Below are 22322 nucleotides of genomic sequence, written 5' to 3'. Positions count from 1 at the left end.
CTGTGCGCCGTGACGCCATTGTGTTTCCTGTGCTCTAAGGAAGTGAGGTTACGGCAGCGGTACGTCGCTCCGTATGCCAGGGCCGCGGGTATAGGCGTGCGGGGGGGGGGGGGGGGGGGGGGATAGGATCGCCACTGATTGCCATGCAACATGTAATTATTTGCTACGCTTTTATGCCGGCGGTGCGCGGCCTTGTTGGGCGGAGTGTTCCGGAGCCTTTATGGACCGGACAATTAGAGGGCTCTTTTTCTGCATGTTTGTGCAACACTTTAATTTGAACTATTTTCTTGTTTCGTTTTATTATTTTCCAAACAAAGTAATTGCCTGGTAGGGGGCCAGACGTGCTCTGAAAAAAGATGCTGCCTTTGTGTGTGTGTGTGTGTGTGTGTGTGTGTGTGTGTGTGTGTGTGTGTGTGTGTGTGTGTGTGTGTGTGTGTGTGTGTGTGTGTGTGTGTGTCTGTGCATGCACATGTTTACACAATTGATGTGAAGCCGCAGCACCCATCCAGGCTGATCAAAGTGAATCAAAAAAGAGCAGAAAGGCCTGTGTGTCTAACGAGGTTAATTGCAGCCATTTGGCCGGTTCTATATAAATATATAACTGTCACTTGTTAAATAATGAGCTCTCTTGTCAGGTCTTCCCAGCCACTGATCTGCATGAAAACAAACGCAGAGGGGATTGTATTGGTTTGACAATGGGAATAACAGACGAAGGCCTACGGTGTCACACAGGGAGAGGAAGATAGTAAATAAGAGACCTAACAAGAGGACAACCTCCCTGACAGGCTGAAGGCTGCCTGTGTAAGGCCACACCATTGTTTTGTGTGTGTGTGTGTGTGCGTGTGTGTGTGTGTGTGCGCAAGTGTATGGGTGTGTGTGTGTGTGTGTGCGCTTGCGTGCGTTCATGTCATTGGGTGCATGCCTCTGTGTGCATTTGCGTGTGTGTTTGTGTGTGTGAGAGTGAGTGTGTTTGTGTGTGTGTGTCTTCTCCACTGTATCCATACAGCTGAGCTCCTTGTGTCTTCTCTGGTCTCTCCCAGGGCTGAGGAATGGACCTTTATACCTCCAGTCCTACACTCTCATAATTACTTCCTCCAGGAACACACACACACACACACACACCCCCACACACACACAATGACCGGCCTCTGTTTGTTGGGCCACATTGAAGAGCTCTGTGTCAGTGTGTGTGTGTGTGTGTGAGTAAGAGCGCGTATGTGTAAGACAGAGATTGGGTGTGTGTCTGTGAGAAAGGAAAGAATCTGTATGAGAGAGTGAGTGTGCGTGTAAAAGGGACATCAAATGCGTGGATGTCTTTGTGAGAGTGTGTGTGTGTGCGCATACGTGTGGGTGTGGCCTCCTATTATCTTCTCAGTCCACATGTCTGCACCAGGACATTTCCCCCTTCTCATAATAAAGCTCACACACATATGAGTCACACTGTTAAAGAGAAGATTTAAAGGACACATATTATGGTGTTTTCCCAACAAGTAAACATAGAATATGAGTTCCAGAAAACATATTTTTGAAGCTCTTTGCTGGAAATAGCTTTTAGGAAAAAAAATCTCACCTACCGCCATTCCCCTCTGTTTCAGTCCCTTCAGAATGCGCCGTTTCTGGTGCCTGTAGCTTTAATGCAATTGAGTTTCTGCCCATTGACCAATGAGCTGTCCACAGCAGAGTGAACCACAGCATGGAGGAGAAGTGATTGTTGCCGTTTGCGGACTCCTGGAGCTCTTTATCTATATAATATAATATAATAATAATAATATTATATAATATATGTAAGAGATAATGCCCGACGAGGTGTCCATTAACAGGAATTATTGGACGACTCGGAGGCCTTAGAACAGTCCGATGCGCAGCGGAGGACGGTTGCCTCCGCAAAGTCCATTAATTCCTGATAATGGACTCTAAGGGCATTATCCCGCTTATACCATTGTCACTTGTCAAAGAAAATAAATTAAGACCATTCATTTATATTGTAATGCATTTTACAAACCATATATAAAGTTTTTCACAAGCCATAACTGTTTCCCTGGAAACGCCTGAGGGTCGGACTAATACCTGGAACAATCATTACCCTCCCGTAAGGTTCTTATGCAACGGAAACCATGTTCACTCCTCCATTAAATAGGAAGGACCTGCTACGACTTGGCAACGGGAGGTATTCTAGTCCGCCCAGCTATGAGCCAGAGAGCTAACGTTATGCATTGTACATATTTATAATTCGAAATTCGTCCCAGCCTTTATACCACAGATACTCTAGGGTCTATAGCATATAACCGCGTTGTCTGATTACAGTTTAATTCATTTTTCACCATTTACCAGCTCTCGTTTTGAAGCCGAATCACCGCGCCATTCGTTTCAATGGGAATCGCGACGGTCTATACTTTCAACTTAAAGTGTATATATTCATTATTTGAAATTCGTCCCCGCCTTTATACCACAGATACTATAGGGTCCATAGCATATAACTGTACAGTTTAATGCATTTTTCCCAATTTAAAAGCTCTCGTTTGGAAGGCTGAACAGACAATTTGACTGGAACTACTTAGCAGGTGTCCGTATATCAGGGGTTAATGCACACCCTGCAGCCAATCAGAATCGAGTATTCCCCCAGACCGTGGTATAAAGGTATTTATCTATTATATCTAATATCACGGCCAAAAGCTATGTGCGCCTTGGATGGTATTATGAATCATAAAGACTGCGTCTGACGTCTCTTGTACTTCCACAACAAGTAAAGACTCGTAGTGGGGGTTATCTCGGCCATGGTTGAGAATTGGGGGACAGGAACTTTGGCATTGACACTCTGAAGTCCATATTGTACCGCGACATGGAGGAGAAAGGGAATGTACTCCGGGAGTTGAGCTGTCGCCGAGTTCCCTGGGCCGGAGCTGCTGGACTGTCGCCGAAGGGAAGCTCAGCTCCGGGAGTACAATCCCTTTCTCCTCCATGTCTCCTCCTCCGGCTGGGGGGACCATGGCGGCAGTCCGGCAGCTCCGATGGAGCTGCTCGTCCGCTGGTCCACAAAATCTAAGCTATGCTGTGTTTGGAGGGGGGTGGGGAAGTGGGAGGAAATATTCAAATGTGCCCCCTTCCTCCCTTCCTCCCCCTTCCTACGTAGGAGGGGGCACCAAAACTGACACGCTCGTTTGGTAACTGTAGGCGGATACTTTCAGATATGCATATCTCACCCAAAAAATCATGTGGGTGAGATTCAAAGTTTGTATGCGTGTGGGAGCACGCAGGAAAAGTGTGGTTTTCATTATATGTCCCCTTTAAATATTGTCTGTCAATCAATTTGATCGTAGTCCCATTTTAAAACTCTTAATTCTCTTTCTAACATACTCATCTCACTATATTTATTTGTAATTCTAGCCTTTAATATTTTATGAGTTCTGTCCATTTAATTGTATTACATTGTATCCACTTCACTCTAAATCAGTTATTTATATATATATATATATTTAAGCAATAGATCACGCCAGGCTGTGGTATGTGCTCATTATACCACTGTTAAAGGGCGTTGTCCGGCCCCGACGCGCAGCGGAGGGCCGGCGACCCCCTTCACCACAGCCTGGCGTGATCTATTGCTTAAATATATATATATATAAATATATGTATTCCAAAAATACTTTCAACCGATTTATTTAATTATATGAATATTCAATAGTTATGTTTCAAAACTAATAATATATGTTATGTTAGGGGGAGGGTAGAAGGGGGGAGAGAGGGGAGTAAAAGAAGGCAGATAACAAATGGCCGACCACTTGTTCAGCACTCCCAGCCTGGGCCCCGGGAGAGCCTTTGATTGTCTGCAGTCATCAGCCGATGGCTCTGCACCTGCTGGGGCATCGATCATGTCTGTCTGTCTGTCTGTCTGTCTGCCTGCCTGCCTGCCTGCCTGCCTGTCTGTCTGTGTCTCTCTCTCTCTCCACAAGGCCAAGGTGCACACAGGTGTTCATCACACACTAATACGTTGCTGTTAAGCACAGGTTTCTCGGCTCTTCGCTTGTATTTCAAAGATCTTTGAAAAACCTGCTGTGTGTTTGTAAGTGTAAAATACATTAATTTCCTTCAGTCTCGACAGGGCATGTCGCAACCCAAAAAAATTGACTTTGTTGGTATAATGAAATGCACTCGCATTTCTAAAAGGAGTGCTTGACCTACACTTGCACTTAACTGCATAACTACAGTACTTTCCTTGCACAAAACAAATAATCACATGTATTGAGAAATGGTGCATTTTAATAAGAATCTGGTGAAATGTCTTTTGTGCAAACACGTAAAAGGAGAAGACTCGTCCATCTTAAAGCTCCTCACTGATGCCTGCGTCTTCTATGTTAACTCTCACACACAGGGGAGCAGGCAGCGTGGTCCGGGACACTGCAGACAACAGACAAATACAGAATAATTAAGGGATGAACAAAATTTTTTACAGCATACAAGTGATGGGGAGATGAGGGTTGAAGATGGCTGCACTGAGACCAGGGGGGGTTAGTTTCTCATATCCCCCCCCCCTCTCCAGGCTCCCTCCCCTCTCCTTACTCCACTAACTCTAGGTCTCCCCTCTACCACCTCTCTCTGGGTCTCCCCTACACCACCTCTCTCTGGGTCTCCCCTCTACCACCTCTCTCTGGGTCTCCCCTACACCACCTCTCACTGGGTCTCCCCTCTACCACCTCTCTCTGGGTCTCCCCTCTACCACCTCTCTCTGGGTCTCCCCTCTACCACCTCTCTCTGGGTCTCCCCTCTACCACCTCTCTCTGGGTCTCCCCTCTACCACCTCTCTCTGGGTCTCCCCTCTACCACCTCTCTCTGGGTCTCCCCTCTACCACCTCTCTCTGGGTCTCCCCTCTACCACCTCTCTCTGGGTCTCCCCTCTACCACCTCTCTCTGGGTCTCCCCTCTACCACCTCTCTCTGGGTCTCCCCTCCACCACCTCTCACTGGGTCTCCCCTCCACCACCTCTCACTGGGTCTCCCCTCCACCACCTCTCACTGGGTCTCCCCTCCACCACCTCTCACTGGGTCTCCCCTCCACCACCTCTCTCTGGGTCTCCCCTCCACCACCTCTCACTGGGTCTCCCCTCCACCACCTCTCACTGGGTCTCCCCTCCACCACCTCTCTCTGGGTCTCCCCTCCACCACCTCTCACTGGGTCTCCCCTCCACCACCTCTCACTGGGTCTCCCCTCCACCACCTCTCACTGGGTCTCCCCTCCACCACCTCTCTCTGGGTCTCCCCTCCACCACCTCTCACTGGGTCTCCCCTCCACCACCTCTCTCTGGGTCTCCCCTCTACCACCTCTCACTGGGTCTCCCCTCCACCACCTCTCACTGGGTCTCCACTCTCTCCCCTACACCACCTCTCACTGGGTCTCCCCTCCACCACCTCTCACTGGGTCTCCACTCTCTCCTCTACCAGCACCTCTCTCTGCGTCTCTCCTCTACCCTCTTCCTCTGTCTGGGTCAAGTGTGTCTCCTCGACCCTCTTCCGACAGCTCTCTCTGGGTTTCTCTTCTCTCCTCTACCCTCTACCACCACCTCTCTCTGGGTCTCTTCCGGTCCATCCTGTCCCCTCAACCGTCAGCTCTGTCTGGGTCAACTGTGTCTTCTCTACCCTCTTCCTCCAGCTCTATCCGGCTCCCTCTCCTCTTCCCTCTCTCTTGGCCTCCTCTCTTCCAGTCCGTCTCTGTGTTCCAGTACTATCTGAAGTATTTATCTGTACTGAGAATGTTTCCCCCTCCCCAGCTCCCCACTGAACACAACTAACAAACAAATCAATAAATAGAGAATGAGTACTTTTCCCAAAACGTATTCAGCTGCTGGCTGATTGTCCCACAAAGATGAACTCCCCATTCAGAGATGGTCCAAAGGCCATGAATTTCTGTTTGTGTGTGCGTCTCTTTATAATTAGTTGGCCAATTAACAGATCCAAGGTATTTCCCCCTGGTCCATTCACACACACACACACACACACACACACACACACACACACACACACACACACACACACACACACACACACACACACACACACACACACACACACACACACACACACACACACAGTTTTCTATGATTCATGACACGTTTTCCTTTCATGTTCCAACAGAGATGTGCCCTCCATAGATACAGGCTTTCACACCCCAAATATATCTCTCTGTCTGTCTGTCTGTCTGTCTGTCTGTGGACTTCCCTTGTCTCCTTCCTTCTCTCATTCTCCCTCCCTTTAGTTACTACGCAACAAATAGCTGGAATAAACTCCCAGAGGATTTAAGACTTGCCCCAACTCTGAGCACCTTTAAAACAAGACTAAAGACTTTTATGTTTGCTATAGCTTTCTGCTAAATAACTTTGCCTTTATTTTCTATTTTAATACTAAAATGCCTTTTTAACTTTCTATTTTTGCATATGTTTTTCTTTTACTTACCTATTATTTTATTTAATTGTATGACACTGTTTATATGTGAAGCACTTTGAGTCTGCCTTGTCTATGAAAAGTGCTATATAAATAAAGTTGCCTTGCCTTGCCTTTCCCTCCCCCCTCTGTCTCCCCATCTCCGTTCTCCCTCTATCTCCGCCTCTCTATCCATCTATCTTTGTCTAGCCTCCTTTTATATGCCAACGCTCAAAGGGGGAAACACAAGGGGGAAGCGGGGCGGTGGAGGATGTGGAGGTGAGGGCAGTGAGCGAGTGGGCCCCTACCCAGGGCTCCCTGCTGCGCCAGCTCTTCTTCTATGGCAATCAGGCGGTTGTATTTAGCGAGCCTGTGTCCACCCTGCAGACCTCCCAGCCTGACGTAGGCCACGCCCAGCCCCACCGCCTCCACAGGAAGGAAGCACAATACACAGGTCGCTGACATCACACTCAGCACAGGAAGTGAGCGCCAAGCCACTCGACCGTTTAAATGCTTATTTCTGTACCATAATGTCAGGGCACATGGAGGTAAAGTAGATTGTGTATAACCTATATCGATAAGACAGGACTAGGAGGAGGGGAGGACAGCTGAAACAATAGGACAGGACTAGGACAGGACAGCTGAAACAATATGACAGGACAAGTAGACAGAGACTCACTAGGTCTGAGAGACAGTCCTCGCCGCACGGCTCGCTGTGTGAGCTCGACAGGATCACTGCATCTGACACACACACACAGACACACACTCGCCATCTCTTCAACCAATACCACGGCTACCACTATGGTTTGTAAAATCTGTTAAACACTTTTTGCAATTGAGTATTCTATTATTTGTGAACGGCCTGAGTACTAAACAGTTTTGATGCAGCCCACCGTTTTCTACGAACTCACCCCAACCTTACAGCTCAGTAACACAGCAGCCTATTGACAGCACAGCACAAGCTATGAATAATACATCTGGTACATTAACGAATTATCGCCTCAAACTCACACTGTCGCTATGGAGCACCCCCTCTGCCCTTTAGCAGGGAGACCGTCATATGAACCCACACGTACACAAACAGGCACAAACATGCATTCAAACGAATACTCACACACACACAATACACGCTCATACACACTAATATACACACAATGACACAAACACACTCATACACTCACACATACGAACCCGAAAGGATTTTGATTTAAGGTCTGGAGGCAGATGTCCTTGCACTAAACGTGTTATGTTCAATTGTGTGTAGCTCTGCATGTTTTTATTTTTCATGTTTCATGTTTTTATGATCCCATACCACACTTACACTGCACCACACACACTAGCAAACACACACACACATGCACACACATACTAAGCACCTACCAGGGTTTTCCACCATGATTCGAATGAGGTCGCTCACTTTGGTCCCATTCACCTGCTGCAGAACTTGACCTTTCACCCCTGGGAGGGCAGGGGGCGGGGCTCGAGATGCTGACAAACCACTCATGTCACAGAGCAGGGAGCAGGACGCTCCAATAACAGAGCTCAGCCTCTCCCATTGGTCGACATCCTGATCAAAGAGAAAATACACACACAGTAGGTTAAATATGGTGGAATTAAAAGTAGACAATAACACTTGATTGGTATACACTGTATTAATGTAACAGTAGAACCATAGGAACCTCATGTGAAATTGACATTACTGAACTACGTTTCGATATATTTGGTTATCCTCTGGCTAAAAACACCTTCTGTTTCATATTGTTTCAGGTTTCAGGAAGAAACTCTATTAACAAGACGCATAGGGCCGGATGTGTTGGTGATGGACGAGGGGGTACCTCCTTCCTGAGGGGCTGGATGAGGGCCGCCACGGCTGGGTACTTTAGGAGCAGAGCCTGGTACATATCCACCAGCTCATCTGGAGACTTGAGGCTCCCCGCGATCACCTCATACTTCCCCTTGGACTGAGGGGAGCAGGAACAGGACGTGAGTCTCTGCACATTCGTAAAACTATAGAATAAAAGCTCTTGATGAAATGATGTGGGCCTTATTTGTTTCAAAGGATTTAGTTTGGAAAATGTAAAGACTTTGAGAAAGCACCAATATAACTCCCCGAGATATTGTCGCGATAACAGTGTCTAAATTTGATTTTATCCATATCTCCAAACCCTTACCGCTCCTATACTTGACATTTATTAATGTTTGCTTCTTTATGAAATTCACACAGTATACAAAATAATATTTTTTTATACTATTTATTAATTGAATTACCGGAAAACGTATTGTTATATATATCATTATGGCTATATTCAATTAAGATTTTGGCAAACTCACCCAGCCATAATTGGAAAATACACATTTAAGACGCATTTAAAATAGCATTGCTGGTTACCACAGCCCGATTGCCCCTTAAGTCACCATAGCTGTATCTTACATCAACCAGACAACATGGCGGCGAGGGTTCGTGTTGATCTTACGTAGTCCATGAGCCGATCAGCCGCGCAGTTCAACGCCAGACGGATCTCTTCGCCCGGTGTCAGCCCAAGGTTGCCGCACGCCTCCACCACGAGATCAAGGGCCTGCTCTGGCCGCTCGCAAACCAGGACCGGCGCGCCCGCCTCGCTCATTGGGCCCGCCTGCGTGGGCTGCTGGGGAATAAAAGGCCCATCTATTTAACCTCTCCAATGTCACCGCTCGTCCTCCACAACTTTACCGCCGTGTTGAGGATGTATAGGTAGAAAAGGTGTGCGTGGGTATGTCTGAGAGCTAATTATTCCCATGAACGATAACAACGTGTAGCTTTGGATGGAGATGGAGCTGCCGTCCCTCCCGAGGTTATTAAGACTGTGAGTGCGTCGCGTTCTCCTTCACCACTCTTCTCTCACTTTAAATTGCCGGAGGTGAGGGAAGAATGAGGAGGAGGAGAAGGTCTAAGCAATACTATTCACTGAAGGTGAGGGGAGGTTTCCTCTGCTGGCTTCCATGGTGTCAGGGTAACCTTGCATATGACTAGGCTTTCGAGGGGATTTGAAGTTGCTGAGCAATGGACATTCGACTGCATTCAGCTGGGTTCTCGAGAAAGAGATCTGAAGATCCCAACTGAAAGCGGTCGACTGGCGGATGGAGGTTCCTTCCAGCATTCTTTGAGAACCCAGAAAAAGCTGGTTGACTTCAGGAGGGAGGTTCCTCCAGGCTGCTAAGAGAACCCAACCAAATGCGGCCCACTTTCGGACAGAGGTTCCCCCAAATATTATCAGAGAGCCAAACTGAACCCATTCCATCGCCGAACTGCTCATCTGTGCTTCCCCAGCCCTACGCGAGTGAAAGCGTTGGCAGATGACCCTCACCCCGGCTTTTGACGTACTGCTATTCATTATTCTCATCAACTCTTCGTGGATCTGGAGGGCCATGGAAATCACCTGTTCAAGGAGAGATTCAATGAGTTTCACGTGAACAACACAACCAACCACTAACATAGAATCCACCCACAGTGGACAGCGGCGCCTCCTCTGTTGAAACATGGAACTTCTGCCAATGGTTTGGCTCAAACTATTCGGTTGCCACTTATATTATAGCCAATCGACAGCAGGTCATCGCCTTACGTTTGCTGCGTGTATGTCTACCGCCCCTGTAGGGATGACTTCAATGTTAACCTTGGCGGTAAACACATTGAAGCTGAATCAAAACCCAATGCAACATGGCCACCACAAAAGGTGGATCTGAGTTGTCGTGTGGCTTTAAGGCGTGTCATTGAAAATGGCAGAACATTCATGTATGGTGACAAAGGCTATGGGTGAAGACGAGGAAAAAGAGAGAGATGCTGGAGTACTTGTGCGACGCGTTGTCCTGGTCTGGGGATGAGGATGACTTCCTCCAACAAGTTCAGTTTGCCTGGAGAGGATTTACCGCAGCTCAGCAACGTCACCAAGGGCACTGGTACCCGGAACTCACTCTGTTTAAAGGCACACAGCGTCGTTCACTACATTCAGCCGGTCCCTCTTACTTGTTCTGTGTTTATACATGTATGAGCACACATGCACATGCACGGTTTGTTAAGCACAGAACAAATAGATAATGCACACATGTATGTGTGCATCATGTATTTTTTTCTGTGCCTGTGTGTGTCTCACTGATATTAAATGTGCACTGGCTATGGTGTTGAACCCCTAGCCATAAGATTATGGGTTGGAACCCCCATGGTCGTGACTAGGACACCACAACGACCACCTGCTCCTCAATGCAATACCTAAATTGTGTCTTAATGTAACGTCACTTAGGATCAAAGCGTCTGCTAAATGTGTTTAACCGGGGTATGGCATACGTGAACAGTGCCGCTCGGGGGCCTCCTCTCTGACCCACCTGACTTCTCAGGGCGAGGATGTGTTTGTAGAGAGGGACGTCCCGTATCAGTGCCCCACTTTTAGCCACGGCCAGGGACACGGCACCCACGGCCAGGCTGCCAGGGACCTCCGGCTCTGGTGGCACGCACGGAGGGATGAGCTTCTCTGCACTGGCGCCCTTTGTAGCTGGAACAACGTAGTTGCATATGTATCAATAAATAATATATATCACTGGTATGGACCTCCCGGAACAGTGTGGTGCAAGTGTGATGGGTGGTGCTACCTGTCTCCCCAGCCTTCTTGCCTTTGCTGGAGACAGGTGGAGGTGGTGGTGGTGGAAGAGCCTCTTCCTCCGCCTCCTTGTTTTTCTCCTCCTGCGACCTCCTGGTCTCCTTGTCCTCCTGGTGACGTGCTGAGAAGAAGTCACTGTCCGAAACACACAGAACACGTTGACCTTGGGGAACCCCACAAACGCATGGAGCCATCTCTTCAGAGAACCCCTTTGGTCTTCAGATGACTGTTTGACCTTGACCTTCAGAGAACCCCTTTGGTCTTCAGATGACTGTTTGACCTTGACCTTCAGAGAACCCCTTTGGTCTTCAGATGACTGTTTGACCTTGACCTTCAGAGAACCCCTTTGGTCTTCAGATGACTGTTTGACCTTGACCTTCAGAGAACCCCTTTGGTCTTCAGATGACTGTTTGACCTTGACCTTCAGAGAACCCCTTTGGTCTTCAGATGACTGTTTGACCTTGACCTTCAGAGAACCCTTTGATCCTCAGAGAACTGTTTGACCGTGACCTTCAACCAGCCCGTTGATCTTCAGTAAACTGTTTGACCTTGACCTCACAACGTAATTTTCCATTCAGGATCTACAAGCACATACATCAACTAGCGCCATGGTAAACACGCAACGGGCTAACTCATCAGATTCATTCTCCCACCTGTCGTCAACAGTTGCAAAGCAACTAAACCGTCTGGGGCTCAGACATTCAGTGTTGTATCAGCAAACACAAGCCTCAATGATCAGGCGTCTCTGAAGTCTTCCGTCTGTTCTTTTTCCCTTTGCGCCTTTATCCCTGTGTGCCTGTTGGTGTCATTGTGTATTAACAGTATTTATTCTGAGCTAACGTGTCGTTCATGATCTAAAACCCACTAGCGGGGTAAGTGTATGGAACAGATAAACCCTCCCCCACGGCTTAGAACACTCCAGCGGATCATACCGCCAGCCAATCACAGGGACCCGGGCGCATCACCATGATACGACGACGGTGATGCGATGTGACACATGACAAACAAAAACACACGGCTTGACGTCCACCTGACCTTGTTAGGGAAGGTCAACGCTGGCGCCTATACTATTGCCAGCTGGCGCTGGCAATAGTATGTTTCGTGTGTGGGTCGGTGGGGGAGGATGGGGCTCTTTTGTGGAAAACATGCGGTTGTGAATTCAAAATATCCCTGTGTTTATTGCATGATGATTCGGGAAGGCCTGCTCGGAGCTCAGCACACCTTAGAAAGCGCACCTTAGCCGTGTGCTTTCAGACACTATGTTGCGCCTGTGGTTATACACAGACCGTCTTAATAATGGTGGTCTTTGTTAGCTGAGACAAGACTAAGATAGTTCTAATACAGTGGCTTGCGCCATAAAGGAAGATGGTTTTACGGTTTTCCTGGTAGCCATCCCCATGGCAGTATGTCTCCGCTTCAAATTAGTTCCTCGTCAAACTGACATTGAAGTTTTGTGTCTGCAATGTTCATAACAACATCTGTTATTGGCTGTATTTAATATATAAATAGAATAGTGTTTAAAGGACTTGATATTATAGTACAGTGTTAAGTAGTATTACCTGAGTGTGTTATCAACCCCCGTCTGATCGCAGGGGTCGCAGCCCTTGAGCAACTCGCTCAGGGGCCCTTTGATCCACTCAAGGCCAGTGGTGATGTGGTGGGCCCTCCCCTTCCCCAAGTCGGGGCCCTGCATTCTCCACTGATCGTTGCCAGCCGGGACGCCAGCACACGACGTCAGCTGAACGGCAAAAAGATAGACGAATTTCTACTTTGAGGTGTTGCGTTGAAAAGAGCAGGATGATGAGGACATTATTAGCTGAGGAATGTGTGAGATTGTCTGCCTAATCAAGAGCATTATGTAATGATCTCTCAGTACACTACAACATGACTTTCCACACAAAAAGCGAAGAACACACACACATTCCAACCTCCCGAGATTAGCACGGTTGTGGTATGAATGAAGAGCAAGCCTCATTCAAGTGATCTTGAATTCCGTGCCGGGGATTAGTACCATTTCAGTGTATCTTTTCTTCAGTCTAACCAGCGCCATGTGGTTTAGTGCTGGTTCTTCTGTGCTGTGGAGACCCAGTCCAGCATGGCTACAGGGCAGAGTGACTCTGAGTCTGTTCTATGTAATTAAGTCTCTTCTCTTAACCTCTCTCCTTTCTCTGATCCCTCTTTATAATCCCTCAATCGTACTCATTCTTTATCCCTTACTCATATGTGTGTCTCTTCAGGTCGCTTCGTCCACTCTACCCTTTCCATCTGGCCCTGCCTCTCATCATCACTCTCTTGTCTCTCTCTCTATTCATCTCTCTCTCTCTCTCTCTCTCTCTCTCTCTCTCTCTCTCTCTCTCTCTCTCTCTCTCTCTCTCTGATCTCTTTTCCATCCTCTCTCCATCAACCCCCGCTCAGCTCTCTCTCTTCCTCCCAAACCCTTCTTCGTTCCTCCCCTTTTAAAATGGCCCTTCCTCTCTTTCTCTCTCTGATCTTTCTCTCCCTCAACTTCTTGTTTACCATCGCTTCATCACCATCGTTTCAGGATAACGTAAAGTAGCCCATGTCTCAAGGGGGGTGGGGGCAGGGGGCGGGGGGCGGGGGGCGGGGGGTTGTCAATCGATCCCAAGATCAATCACTTAACTTCTACAACCCCTTTACATCTCCCCTCTCCCCTCTGCAATAAAGGGTCAATTAGATCTAGTTCCTGAACATATATAAGTAGTAGTTCATTTATATGGACTCGAGTACCCCATTAAAGACAGCTCCTGTTCTCCAGAAACAAGGGAAATCAAGCTACTTTTCAAAGTATATCTGTGACATATAGTATTGATATCTTTTGACAGCATTGTTGGTTTGGTGTGGGTTGTTAGCGTGATATTTTTTAATTTGAGGTATTCAGTGTTGCTTACACTCTGTTTAAAGCCTCAAGACTGATACTCAATACCAGTGTCTGCAGGGGCTCTTCAACGCAGTTGTTTTGTCAGCCCAATAACATGTCTGTTGGAATATAAACTCAACCTAAGGGTGGATAGGTGGCACCTTGTGTATCAACTACTGGACTAATATCTGTGCCAACAATTCCCGTACAAACAGATATTTGACATCCTTTAAGAACCCATTTTGTGTTCATCGAGACCTTGTGAGTTCTCATGAACAATACATGAGGATTATGATTCTGCTACGAGGAATTATCTCTGGGGGGGAATGTTTAGCCATGCACTTGTTGACCTCGCCGGGACCCACAGAACAGCGCGTCACATCAGATCCTTTCACCCTCCTGTCATATTGTATGCGCCGAGAGGTCACGGGTCAATGTGTCCCGTTATCTGATGGCTCTGGCCCCCCGAGCAAGCGGCAGACCCCGCCTTGCCTTGGCGCATTAGGGCCCCTTGGGGGACTGACGGGCGACCCCAGATCATCTCCAGCGTCACGTTACTGAGGGGGTCCCCCATGTGTGGTACGCGCACCCTAGGACAGGGTTTTAAAATCGGTGGTTCACGGCCTGTTAGTGGGTTGCAGCTAAGGGTGGATCGGGTGGAGGGACTTTGAAAACACAACATCTCACTGTATTGTATATATATGTAGCTGGGTCGCGGTATTAAAATGAATGGAAACCTAAATATTTTGACTATGCGATTGAGGTTCTAACTGAATTGAGGACGTAAAATATTGATGGTTTCTGAACGATTAAGTTAAGACCAGAAATTGAACTAGCTTATTCCACTTCTGCTAAATGAAAAAAGTTTAATGTTACGGTAGTTTGAAGTTGATGAATGGGCACTTTAGCAAACTGATTGGGGGGCTGTGATTGAAGACACTGGTGCAACTGATTCATAAGACATTCTTGGAGACCTTGTCTGATCTCTGAGGTCACTGGTAGTATTGGGCTCTGTAGTGAATCGGATCGCTTTTGTTTTTGTTCATCAGGCCTATGTCTGTCGGTGTCTGGGCCACGTAGGGTGAGTTAACTAACGTTCCATTAAGCGCTGCCTGTCTCCTGTGTGTGTGTGTGTGTGTGTGTGTGTGTGTGTGTGTGTGTGTGTGTGTGTGTGTGTGTGTGTGTGTGTGTGTGTGTGTGTGTGTGTGTGTGTGTGTGTGTGTGTGTGGGGGGGGGACTTGGAGAGCCATGTGAGGCTCCTGCATAGGGCCTATTGTTCTCTTGTTAGCATTCACCTCCTCTCTCCTCCTCCTGGCTTCCTCCGGCCCGAGACACGACGCGGATCCTGGCTAATTAGAGGAACCCAGCCCCCTTTCCCATCTGAATGTGTGTGTGTGTGTGTGTGTGTGTGTGTGTGTGTGTGTGTGTGTGTGTGTGTGTGTGTGTGTGTGTGTGTGTGTGTGTGTGTGTGTATGTGTGTGTGTGTGTGTGTGTGTGTGTGTGGGTGGGTGGGTGGGTGTGTGACCCTGGAATGGACCAACATCCCAGAAAGGATGTCTCTGCTGTCTTTATGCCCATTGTCAGCTGTGTCAGACTCACACACACCATCAGCACCACCACCCCTGCCTCCTTTACATTATGTGGATTCTGCTTAAAGTATTTCAATTGTTTGCTAAGACCCCAGGTCGATTATTTCCAAATGTCAGCCAGGATTTTGCCTCAACTCATCCCCTCTCGCTGTGTAGACGCATTCCGAATTTGGGCCATTGAAATGCATTCTCTTCCAAACAAGTTGTGAGCAGTTCTCATAGCAGTATTTTTGTTTTGCCCAACACATACTGTTTTGTCTAACACATGTTACACGTAATTATAACATGGTTAGGTATTTTTCTCTAATAAATGAACAAATTGACAAGTTTCGATCCTGTGCTTCACGCGCCAGTGCGAATGCCCGCAGACTTGAGGCTGAGGGCCGCACAGTTAGAATTCTGGGCAGAGACAGTAGCTGTGTGTTAGACTACCAACTGAATGCTGTACTAAGAAGTCATTCCCTCATTTCAGAATGCCTGAATCAGTGACACTGAGCAGTTGAATCAGCAAGGAGCAGTTAGGACAGTCTAGTTCGACCTTCATTAATACAAACGGGAATTAAGGACTTTGTTTTGATTCAGAAGTGAAGGCTTAGGCTGCATTAGAAACCTCCCACCCCTACACTTACCCTTATGACTTCCTGAAATGTTGTTTTGCACTCAGAATTCGGAATTATTCCACTTTCTAAAACCCAGTCACCAACTTCAGAATTGTATCTCCGGGCCTCTTAGGTGCTTCCACACCTAAGGTATTTGGTCAGTTTCAACTGACCCTGGAGCAAATAACCGGTTAGTAGGGTTAGCTGAGGTGGTGTGAACAGTCATTCAAAATATGGTGCGTACTACAAAAAATAAGGTATAGGTATTAGGTATAATTAAGGTGTGAATGGGATCTAACCCAACAATGCGAGGCAAAGAAAGAAAAAATGCATTGCACGTTGAATGTACACCTTTTGTCGGTAACTTGAAATAATAAACCCATTCAGCCAGGTAGACTCCCTGAACCTTTCCTAGATAAAAGGATTCATCGTCCGACGTGGTGCAATCAGGACGCTTTTGTCTCCAAATTCCTGTGTGAATGCTAACCGTAACAAACAAAACTGCAAAAAGGTATCCGCTCCAACCATGAATCGGTCGATTCTAGTAAACTACAGGTGAGAAGGCGCCCTCAGTCCTAAGTCTATGGGCTTGCATGGCGGCATGGAGACTTGTTGATTTGTTTGTTTCTGGGAACTAGTGCAGAAAACGTCCTAGCCAGGGCAGTTTGTTTGTGCTTACAAACAGCTACTGGAGATGCTACACACTTGTTTTGAAGACAATGGGTGTCAATGGCTCGCTGCCCAATTTCAGAATTATGGTAAACCGCGAGAGGGGTTGAGGCGAATTTACATCTCGACATGTACAAGGTCAACAATTAATCTGGGACCATTGTGACCAAATTCTGTCATGGCTAGCTATCTATCTTTGGTTTCCATTTTGGGTTACATTTTTATTTGACTTTCAGTTCTTTGCTCATTCCCTCTATTTTTCATCATACCTAACTGTTTTTTTCTGTTACTGTTAGGTATGATCAATAATAGTGCGTCATCTAAGGGGAAATGTTGGGACTCACTTAACAGACACATACATTTTTCTTCTTTAGGAGATGAGGAACATGTACTATTAACGTATTACATTTTAAATGTAATATTCATCAGCGATAACACCATCTGGGATGAAAATACATTGTTGTTCTTGCCGGGGTTCAGGAGGAGCTTACCTTTTGTTCGTTCCGGATGGTGCACATCACCTCTGCTTGGACGGCAAGCTGTCCTTGAGAATCGTAGACCTCCCTGCCATTCAGCCCGCTTATCCTCGGCGGGGCTGACAGTTTCATAAAGAAATTGGCCTAAGTAACAACATTACACAACGTTGTTAAACCCCAAGTCAAACACCATTCATTTATTATGTCATCCTCGGATTAATAAATTATTGATTATCTGGATCATTACATATTAGGGAACTCAAAGGTGATCAAAGCTGCTCACAGGTCTTTCTGCAAATGATTACCCTGCCTTACTTTTGCCAAGATACGGTGTATTGACACATTAATAATTGGTGTTGGGAAAAGTTAGGTAACACTTATGAGCCACACCAAACATTATGCATGATAACTAGCTACTTCCTACCGTTAACAACGCATATCTAATGCACATCAACGTGAAAGCGTCGAGCTCGTTATACCATTAAATGTCAACGTTCATACCAGGTAGCCGTAAATGTCGTCGGGTTTGGCGAAGAACATTTCGTTCAACACGTTCTCTATCTGCTGGGGAACTTTGTTACGGGTATAAAACTCGCAAGCTCTATTCTTCATCTCGTTGAAGTCCCGCTCCTCCTCAGACACCTTCACGTCGCAGCGCGGATATCCTTTATTAGACGCCATGTTTTACTCTTAACCTTAATAGAGCGATGTTGTTAGGAATGAGAGCACTGTTTACACTGGTTGCTATGGTCTACGCCTCGATTGTGTACAGTGGTTGCTACGGGAGACGGCCCGATGGTGTACAGTGGTTGCTTTGGGAAACGGGCGCGTAGACAGTACTGTAGGCCTACAGCGGTTGCCCGGCAACTGAATGCGACGGGCCCAGAGCCAGAGAGAGGCTCGGGACTTGGCAGTCTTCAGCTCGCGGGAACGTTTTCTTTGCGTTAATTTTCCCAACTAGCCTATCTGATACTGATAGCGCCATTAATAGGACTATGCGGTATACAATAATGCAATAGCGGCGATTATTGTAAAATAAACTAACATTATCAATAGAACCAAATTTTCTGTGACAGGCCTACATTTAAATTAAATAGCCTACATAGCCTACCGAATACACTTATTGTAAGCCTACATATTTGGCTTATAGAGGGGGAAATAAAATTACATTTTGTCAGTTTGTTTATTATGTAGGCTACGGCCTAATAATAATACAATTATTATAATAGCCGATGGTAACATAATAATAAAAATAATAAAAAGAAAAATATATATTAGGGTAATAATAATAATGTAGCCTATATTATACAAAATAATATTACATTCAATTAGAATTAGTGTTAAATTAATTCCCAAGCCTATACTCTTCTCCGTAGACACTGGAGTAGGCCTAGCCATCTCTCGAAACCCGGCGCGTCCTTTGGAGACCTAGACCTAGAGCCATGTAGCAGAGGACACATCCAGTAAGTTTTAATAGCAATCGTTATTTGAACGACGGTTAGGCCTTGTTAGAGTTTCTTTACGTTATTATGTGTGGAACCTTCTGATATTTTATTAAAGATGAAGTAGCCTAGGCCTATAGTTAATAGTCTAAGGTAACCTACATCTAAATAAGCCTTTGAATCCCATTTTTTTAGTAGGCCTAGTTGTCCGATATTTCTAGTTAAAAATGGTAATCGTAATGATATTCCATCCTAGGCTAACATAGTCTAGTACGTCCTCCTCATAATGTCTGCTGACTGCTTTAGTCATAGGCCTATTATGCATTTATAAAAAAAAAAAAAAAAAAAACGTTCATTGTTTTGAGTTTTAAGGTTTAAATAGATTTGGAGGCCGACATTTGAAAACAGTAGGCCAAGTGCAAATGGTATTTTGTCTAAATAGGCTAATATATAAAATAATAATATTTAGATTAATATTAATTTACAGGATCAATCTAAATAATTCCAGTTAGGCCTCATTGGAGATGTTAAAATAGCCCGATAGTTTCTGGCATTGTGATTTAAATTGAATTTGGTCTGAACTCAAACGCAAAAAGCCTCAGTAAACTATAACCTAACGTTCAGCAATCGGCTAGGGTAGCCACTATTTGTGCAATATGCACTCACTAAAGTTTTAAATAGCCTTAATAAAATAGTCCCAGCGGGAAACCTTTTTAAAAATAGGCCTTCGGGACAGTAGGCCTTTTATTTATTTTCATTTTTGTTAATGAGCGAGGGAGCCTTGATTGGAAGCCTTCATCATGTCCATGAAACACACAGCAGCCGTTTGCCAACAGCCAATGGGCTCAGTGCACACACTCACACACGCACACGCACACACACAAAGCAGTTTTTTTTTTTTTAATATAATGGCTCAGGTATTGCCTGCCTCGCAATAGGCCTATACCATTCAATACCGTCGCACAAAGTCATCTCGCGGGCAACCCTGAGACTTAAGATCAGTTCAGCCACTTGTAATTTTTATTTATCACATTTGGTAAAAAAAAAAACGGATAGCCTTAAATTGTTGGATTCGAAATGCAGAAATACCTATGCGGAAGACTCTCCTTCATGTAAACCAATTAGGAGAGGTTATTTATTTAAGTGGGTCAAATGTAGGCTACCGTTCAATATGAGAACAGTAAAAACATGGACCTGTTGTTCAGGTACATTTTTCCTATTCTGATAATTTATTAGGCCTATTTAAAATCAAGCTATTTAGATGGTCCCTTATGGATAGACTCACACAATAATGTTAACACAAATAATGTAAAAAGGTATTAGTTTAGTGGGCTTACTTAAGTAGGCTATTGGAAAAGTCTTAAAATGTGTGTATGCGTTCGTGTGGCGTCGCTCTAGACTCAGCCCTTTTTGTTAACAGCCATCCTTTCTTTGCATAAAAAAAAACTATCGGATGAAGGTCGATAAGGCTCGTGCTCGGGTTCACCCTGAGGTCAGTTCGCTCCGGGACAGGAAGTCAACAAGAGGGCAACCAGTCTCGGTCACGTCATCACAATCCAGCGCATTCATTGGCTCATAGTCCATATTGTGTTTCTGTTTGTATGACATTGTACCCATCATATTTGACCCACATAGCAAACAGCATTCCAGGCAAATGGGCTCCTTTTAAATACGCTACATATTTTTTCTCATAACATTATATCCTACGATTTACAATTTAGTATGTGGGCCTATAAAACGTAAATACAATTCTCAACAGTGTAACATTGATTAGGCCGATCATTGTGTAGGTGCATACGGAGATCAATATAGATGTTTAATGGACGTGTAGGTCGGTCCACGTTTTGATTGTCACGAGCCCTGAATACGTGCGGAATACCCCCCCCCCCCCCCCCCCCCCGAGGAACTCACTACTGGCCTAAACGTAGTTTAATAGGGCGCGCGTCAAATCGACAGATTTAGTGTTTGAAATGAACGAGCCGTTACGATTAACCGATTAACTATGAACTACAAATTGTTTTTGCATGGTTATTATTATTATGATTAAAAAAAAAGCACAATGGTCTATGTGGAGCTTATAGGCCTAGTGAAATCAGCAGGAATGGGCGTAATGCCATCATTTCACGAATCGTTACCAGACTGATATTTTTCGATGTTTTGTGTGTGTGTGTGTGTGTGTGTGTGTGTGTGTGTGTGTGTGTGTGTGTGTGTGTGTGTGTGTGTGTGTGTGTGTGTGTGTGTGTGTGTGTTTGAGTTGTGAGTTGTGAGTTGTGAGTTGTGAGTTGTTGTTGTTGTTGTTGTTTTTGATACAGTGGAAGCAGGATCGCGCAGTTGCAGACAATGAAGATGCTCCTGCGGAGAAAACCTCCTTTTAGCCAAACTGCTGTTAGTTTCCACTGGGGACATCATTTATAGACCACATTAGGACACGTATTAAAACAGCGGGGCGCCGATAGCACGATGAAAAAGTAGTCTTCCGAGTCCGACAAGAATGACATGCTTGCTTGGAGTTGGGACAGAAAGTTACGCCAATAACATATGATGTTGGTAATAAGGGGGAAAAAACATTTCGAACGAGCATGGCGTCTTGAGTTTCCTCCAGACCAGAACATTATTAGACACATGAAGCTGCAAGTTTGGAAAAGGCAGACTTTGGTAGAAACGTCTGTGTTTCCGAGAAACATCCGACCAATGAGAAACGATCGATTGCTTGTATGCGATCGTTTTCATAGCCTACAACACGTCAAACAGTAGGCGCGCTTCGGTTCACACCTTGTGATTGTTTAATATTATGGCGCTTTTCCACCGGGGACGGGTTCCAGCTTGGAACGGGTCCGGACTGCTTACGATATGCCCTTACGGCGTGGTCTCCCGGTGTGTGTTTGTGTAGGCATATGTCACATAGTCACTTGGTTGTAAATCGCCAATGCCTAATTAAAATGTTCTCGTCTTGTTTTCAAACTTCGCCAGGTGTCGTGTCAATGGGAGCACTGGTCTTCAAAAGGCCCATTTACTCCTGGCCTGGGACTCGGAAACCTTCCAACCCGGTTGTCACTTAGTCCTACTACCAGGTCCACCAGAAAATCCAGAGGCAAACTGGGTGTAAATCTTAACAACCCCTTAGTGGTAGTGCTAATAGTATTTATAACTCGTTCATGTCCCAAGATAACTTGTCGTCAAAGTTAGGCCTATAGTCTACTTGGTCTTATATAGCCTAAATCACTCTCAACCATCCTTAATTCTGTTTATGGGCAGATTAATAGAGTCACTTTCCTATGATGTTTTGCCAGAATCAACTCCAAATCTGTGCAGGATATTGAAACACATAATGGTATCGAAACCAGTAGGCTATAGCCCAATATGGTTTCAACAAGTTTCACTTCGTTTCTCTTTCACCTTCTATGCGTTGTTTTGACAGATAGCCGAGAGAGAGAGAGGGACATTTTCTTCACCTCTAAAAGGCGAGGAAAGAGCGGACATAACATGGCTTGGAAACACGAAAACATGTCAAGGTATAGCCGAGCTCGTCTCCGTCATACTTGAACCTGTGGGTACCCATAATAACCCTGCGACCTGCCCATGAACCCTGTCTGAACGGGTTTTAGAGAAGTAGCCTACTTAAGCAAGACGCATA

At 45.8% G+C, this 22322-nt stretch overlaps 1 protein-coding gene across 3 annotated transcripts; it reads right to left on the bottom strand.

The window, feature by feature from the left end:
• Positions 1-3746: 3746 nt before the first annotated feature.
• On the bottom strand, positions 3747-18017 carry eno4 (enolase 4). Of its 3 annotated transcripts, none has more exons than XM_060073658.1 (13): positions 17748-18015; positions 17262-17390; positions 12595-12773; positions 11028-11170; positions 10764-10930; positions 10234-10356; positions 9752-9823; positions 8882-9052; positions 8243-8368; positions 7788-7974; positions 7087-7148; positions 6716-6833; positions 3747-4392 (listed from the first exon to the last, which is right to left on the bottom strand). In XM_060073658.1, exons 1-13 carry the CDS (start codon positions 17925-17927, stop codon positions 4316-4318), a joined length of 1734 nt encoding a protein of 577 aa, XP_059929641.1. In that variant the 5' UTR covers positions 17928-18015; the 3' UTR covers positions 3747-4315. The 3 variants fall into 3 exon arrangements, 2 of the variants coding, with proteins under 2 accessions (XP_059929641.1, XP_059929642.1); XM_060073659.1 differs by having other exon boundaries at positions 3966-4392; positions 8882-9049; XR_009529416.1 differs by lacking the exon at positions 3747-4392 and having other exon boundaries at positions 6750-6833; positions 7840-7974; positions 17748-18017.
• Between the last annotated feature and the right edge of the window lie 4305 nt (positions 18018-22322).

The sequence above is a fragment of the Gadus macrocephalus genome, chromosome 15, assembly GCF_031168955.1.
Source record: "Gadus macrocephalus chromosome 15, ASM3116895v1".
Lineage (NCBI taxonomy): Eukaryota > Metazoa > Chordata > Actinopteri > Gadiformes > Gadidae > Gadus > Gadus macrocephalus.
Note: the sequence above shows the minus strand (reverse complement) of the source record. Positions and strands in the feature narration are given on the sequence as shown.

Bases quoted from the DNA above. Each gene is read 5' to 3' on its own strand.
- eno4 (XM_060073658.1), bottom strand. From the start codon at position 17,927: ATGGCGTCTAATAAAGGATATCCGCGCTGCGACGTGAAGGTGTCTGAG. The intron at 11,171-12,594 runs GTAATACTACTT...TGTTTCGGACAG, and splicing joins GGGGTTGATAACACACTCAG to TGACTTCTTCTCAGCACGTC. The intron at 7,975-8,242 runs GTACCCCCTCGT...CTCTTTGATCAG, and splicing joins TCCAGCCCCTCAGGAAGGAG to GATGTCGACCAATGGGAGAG.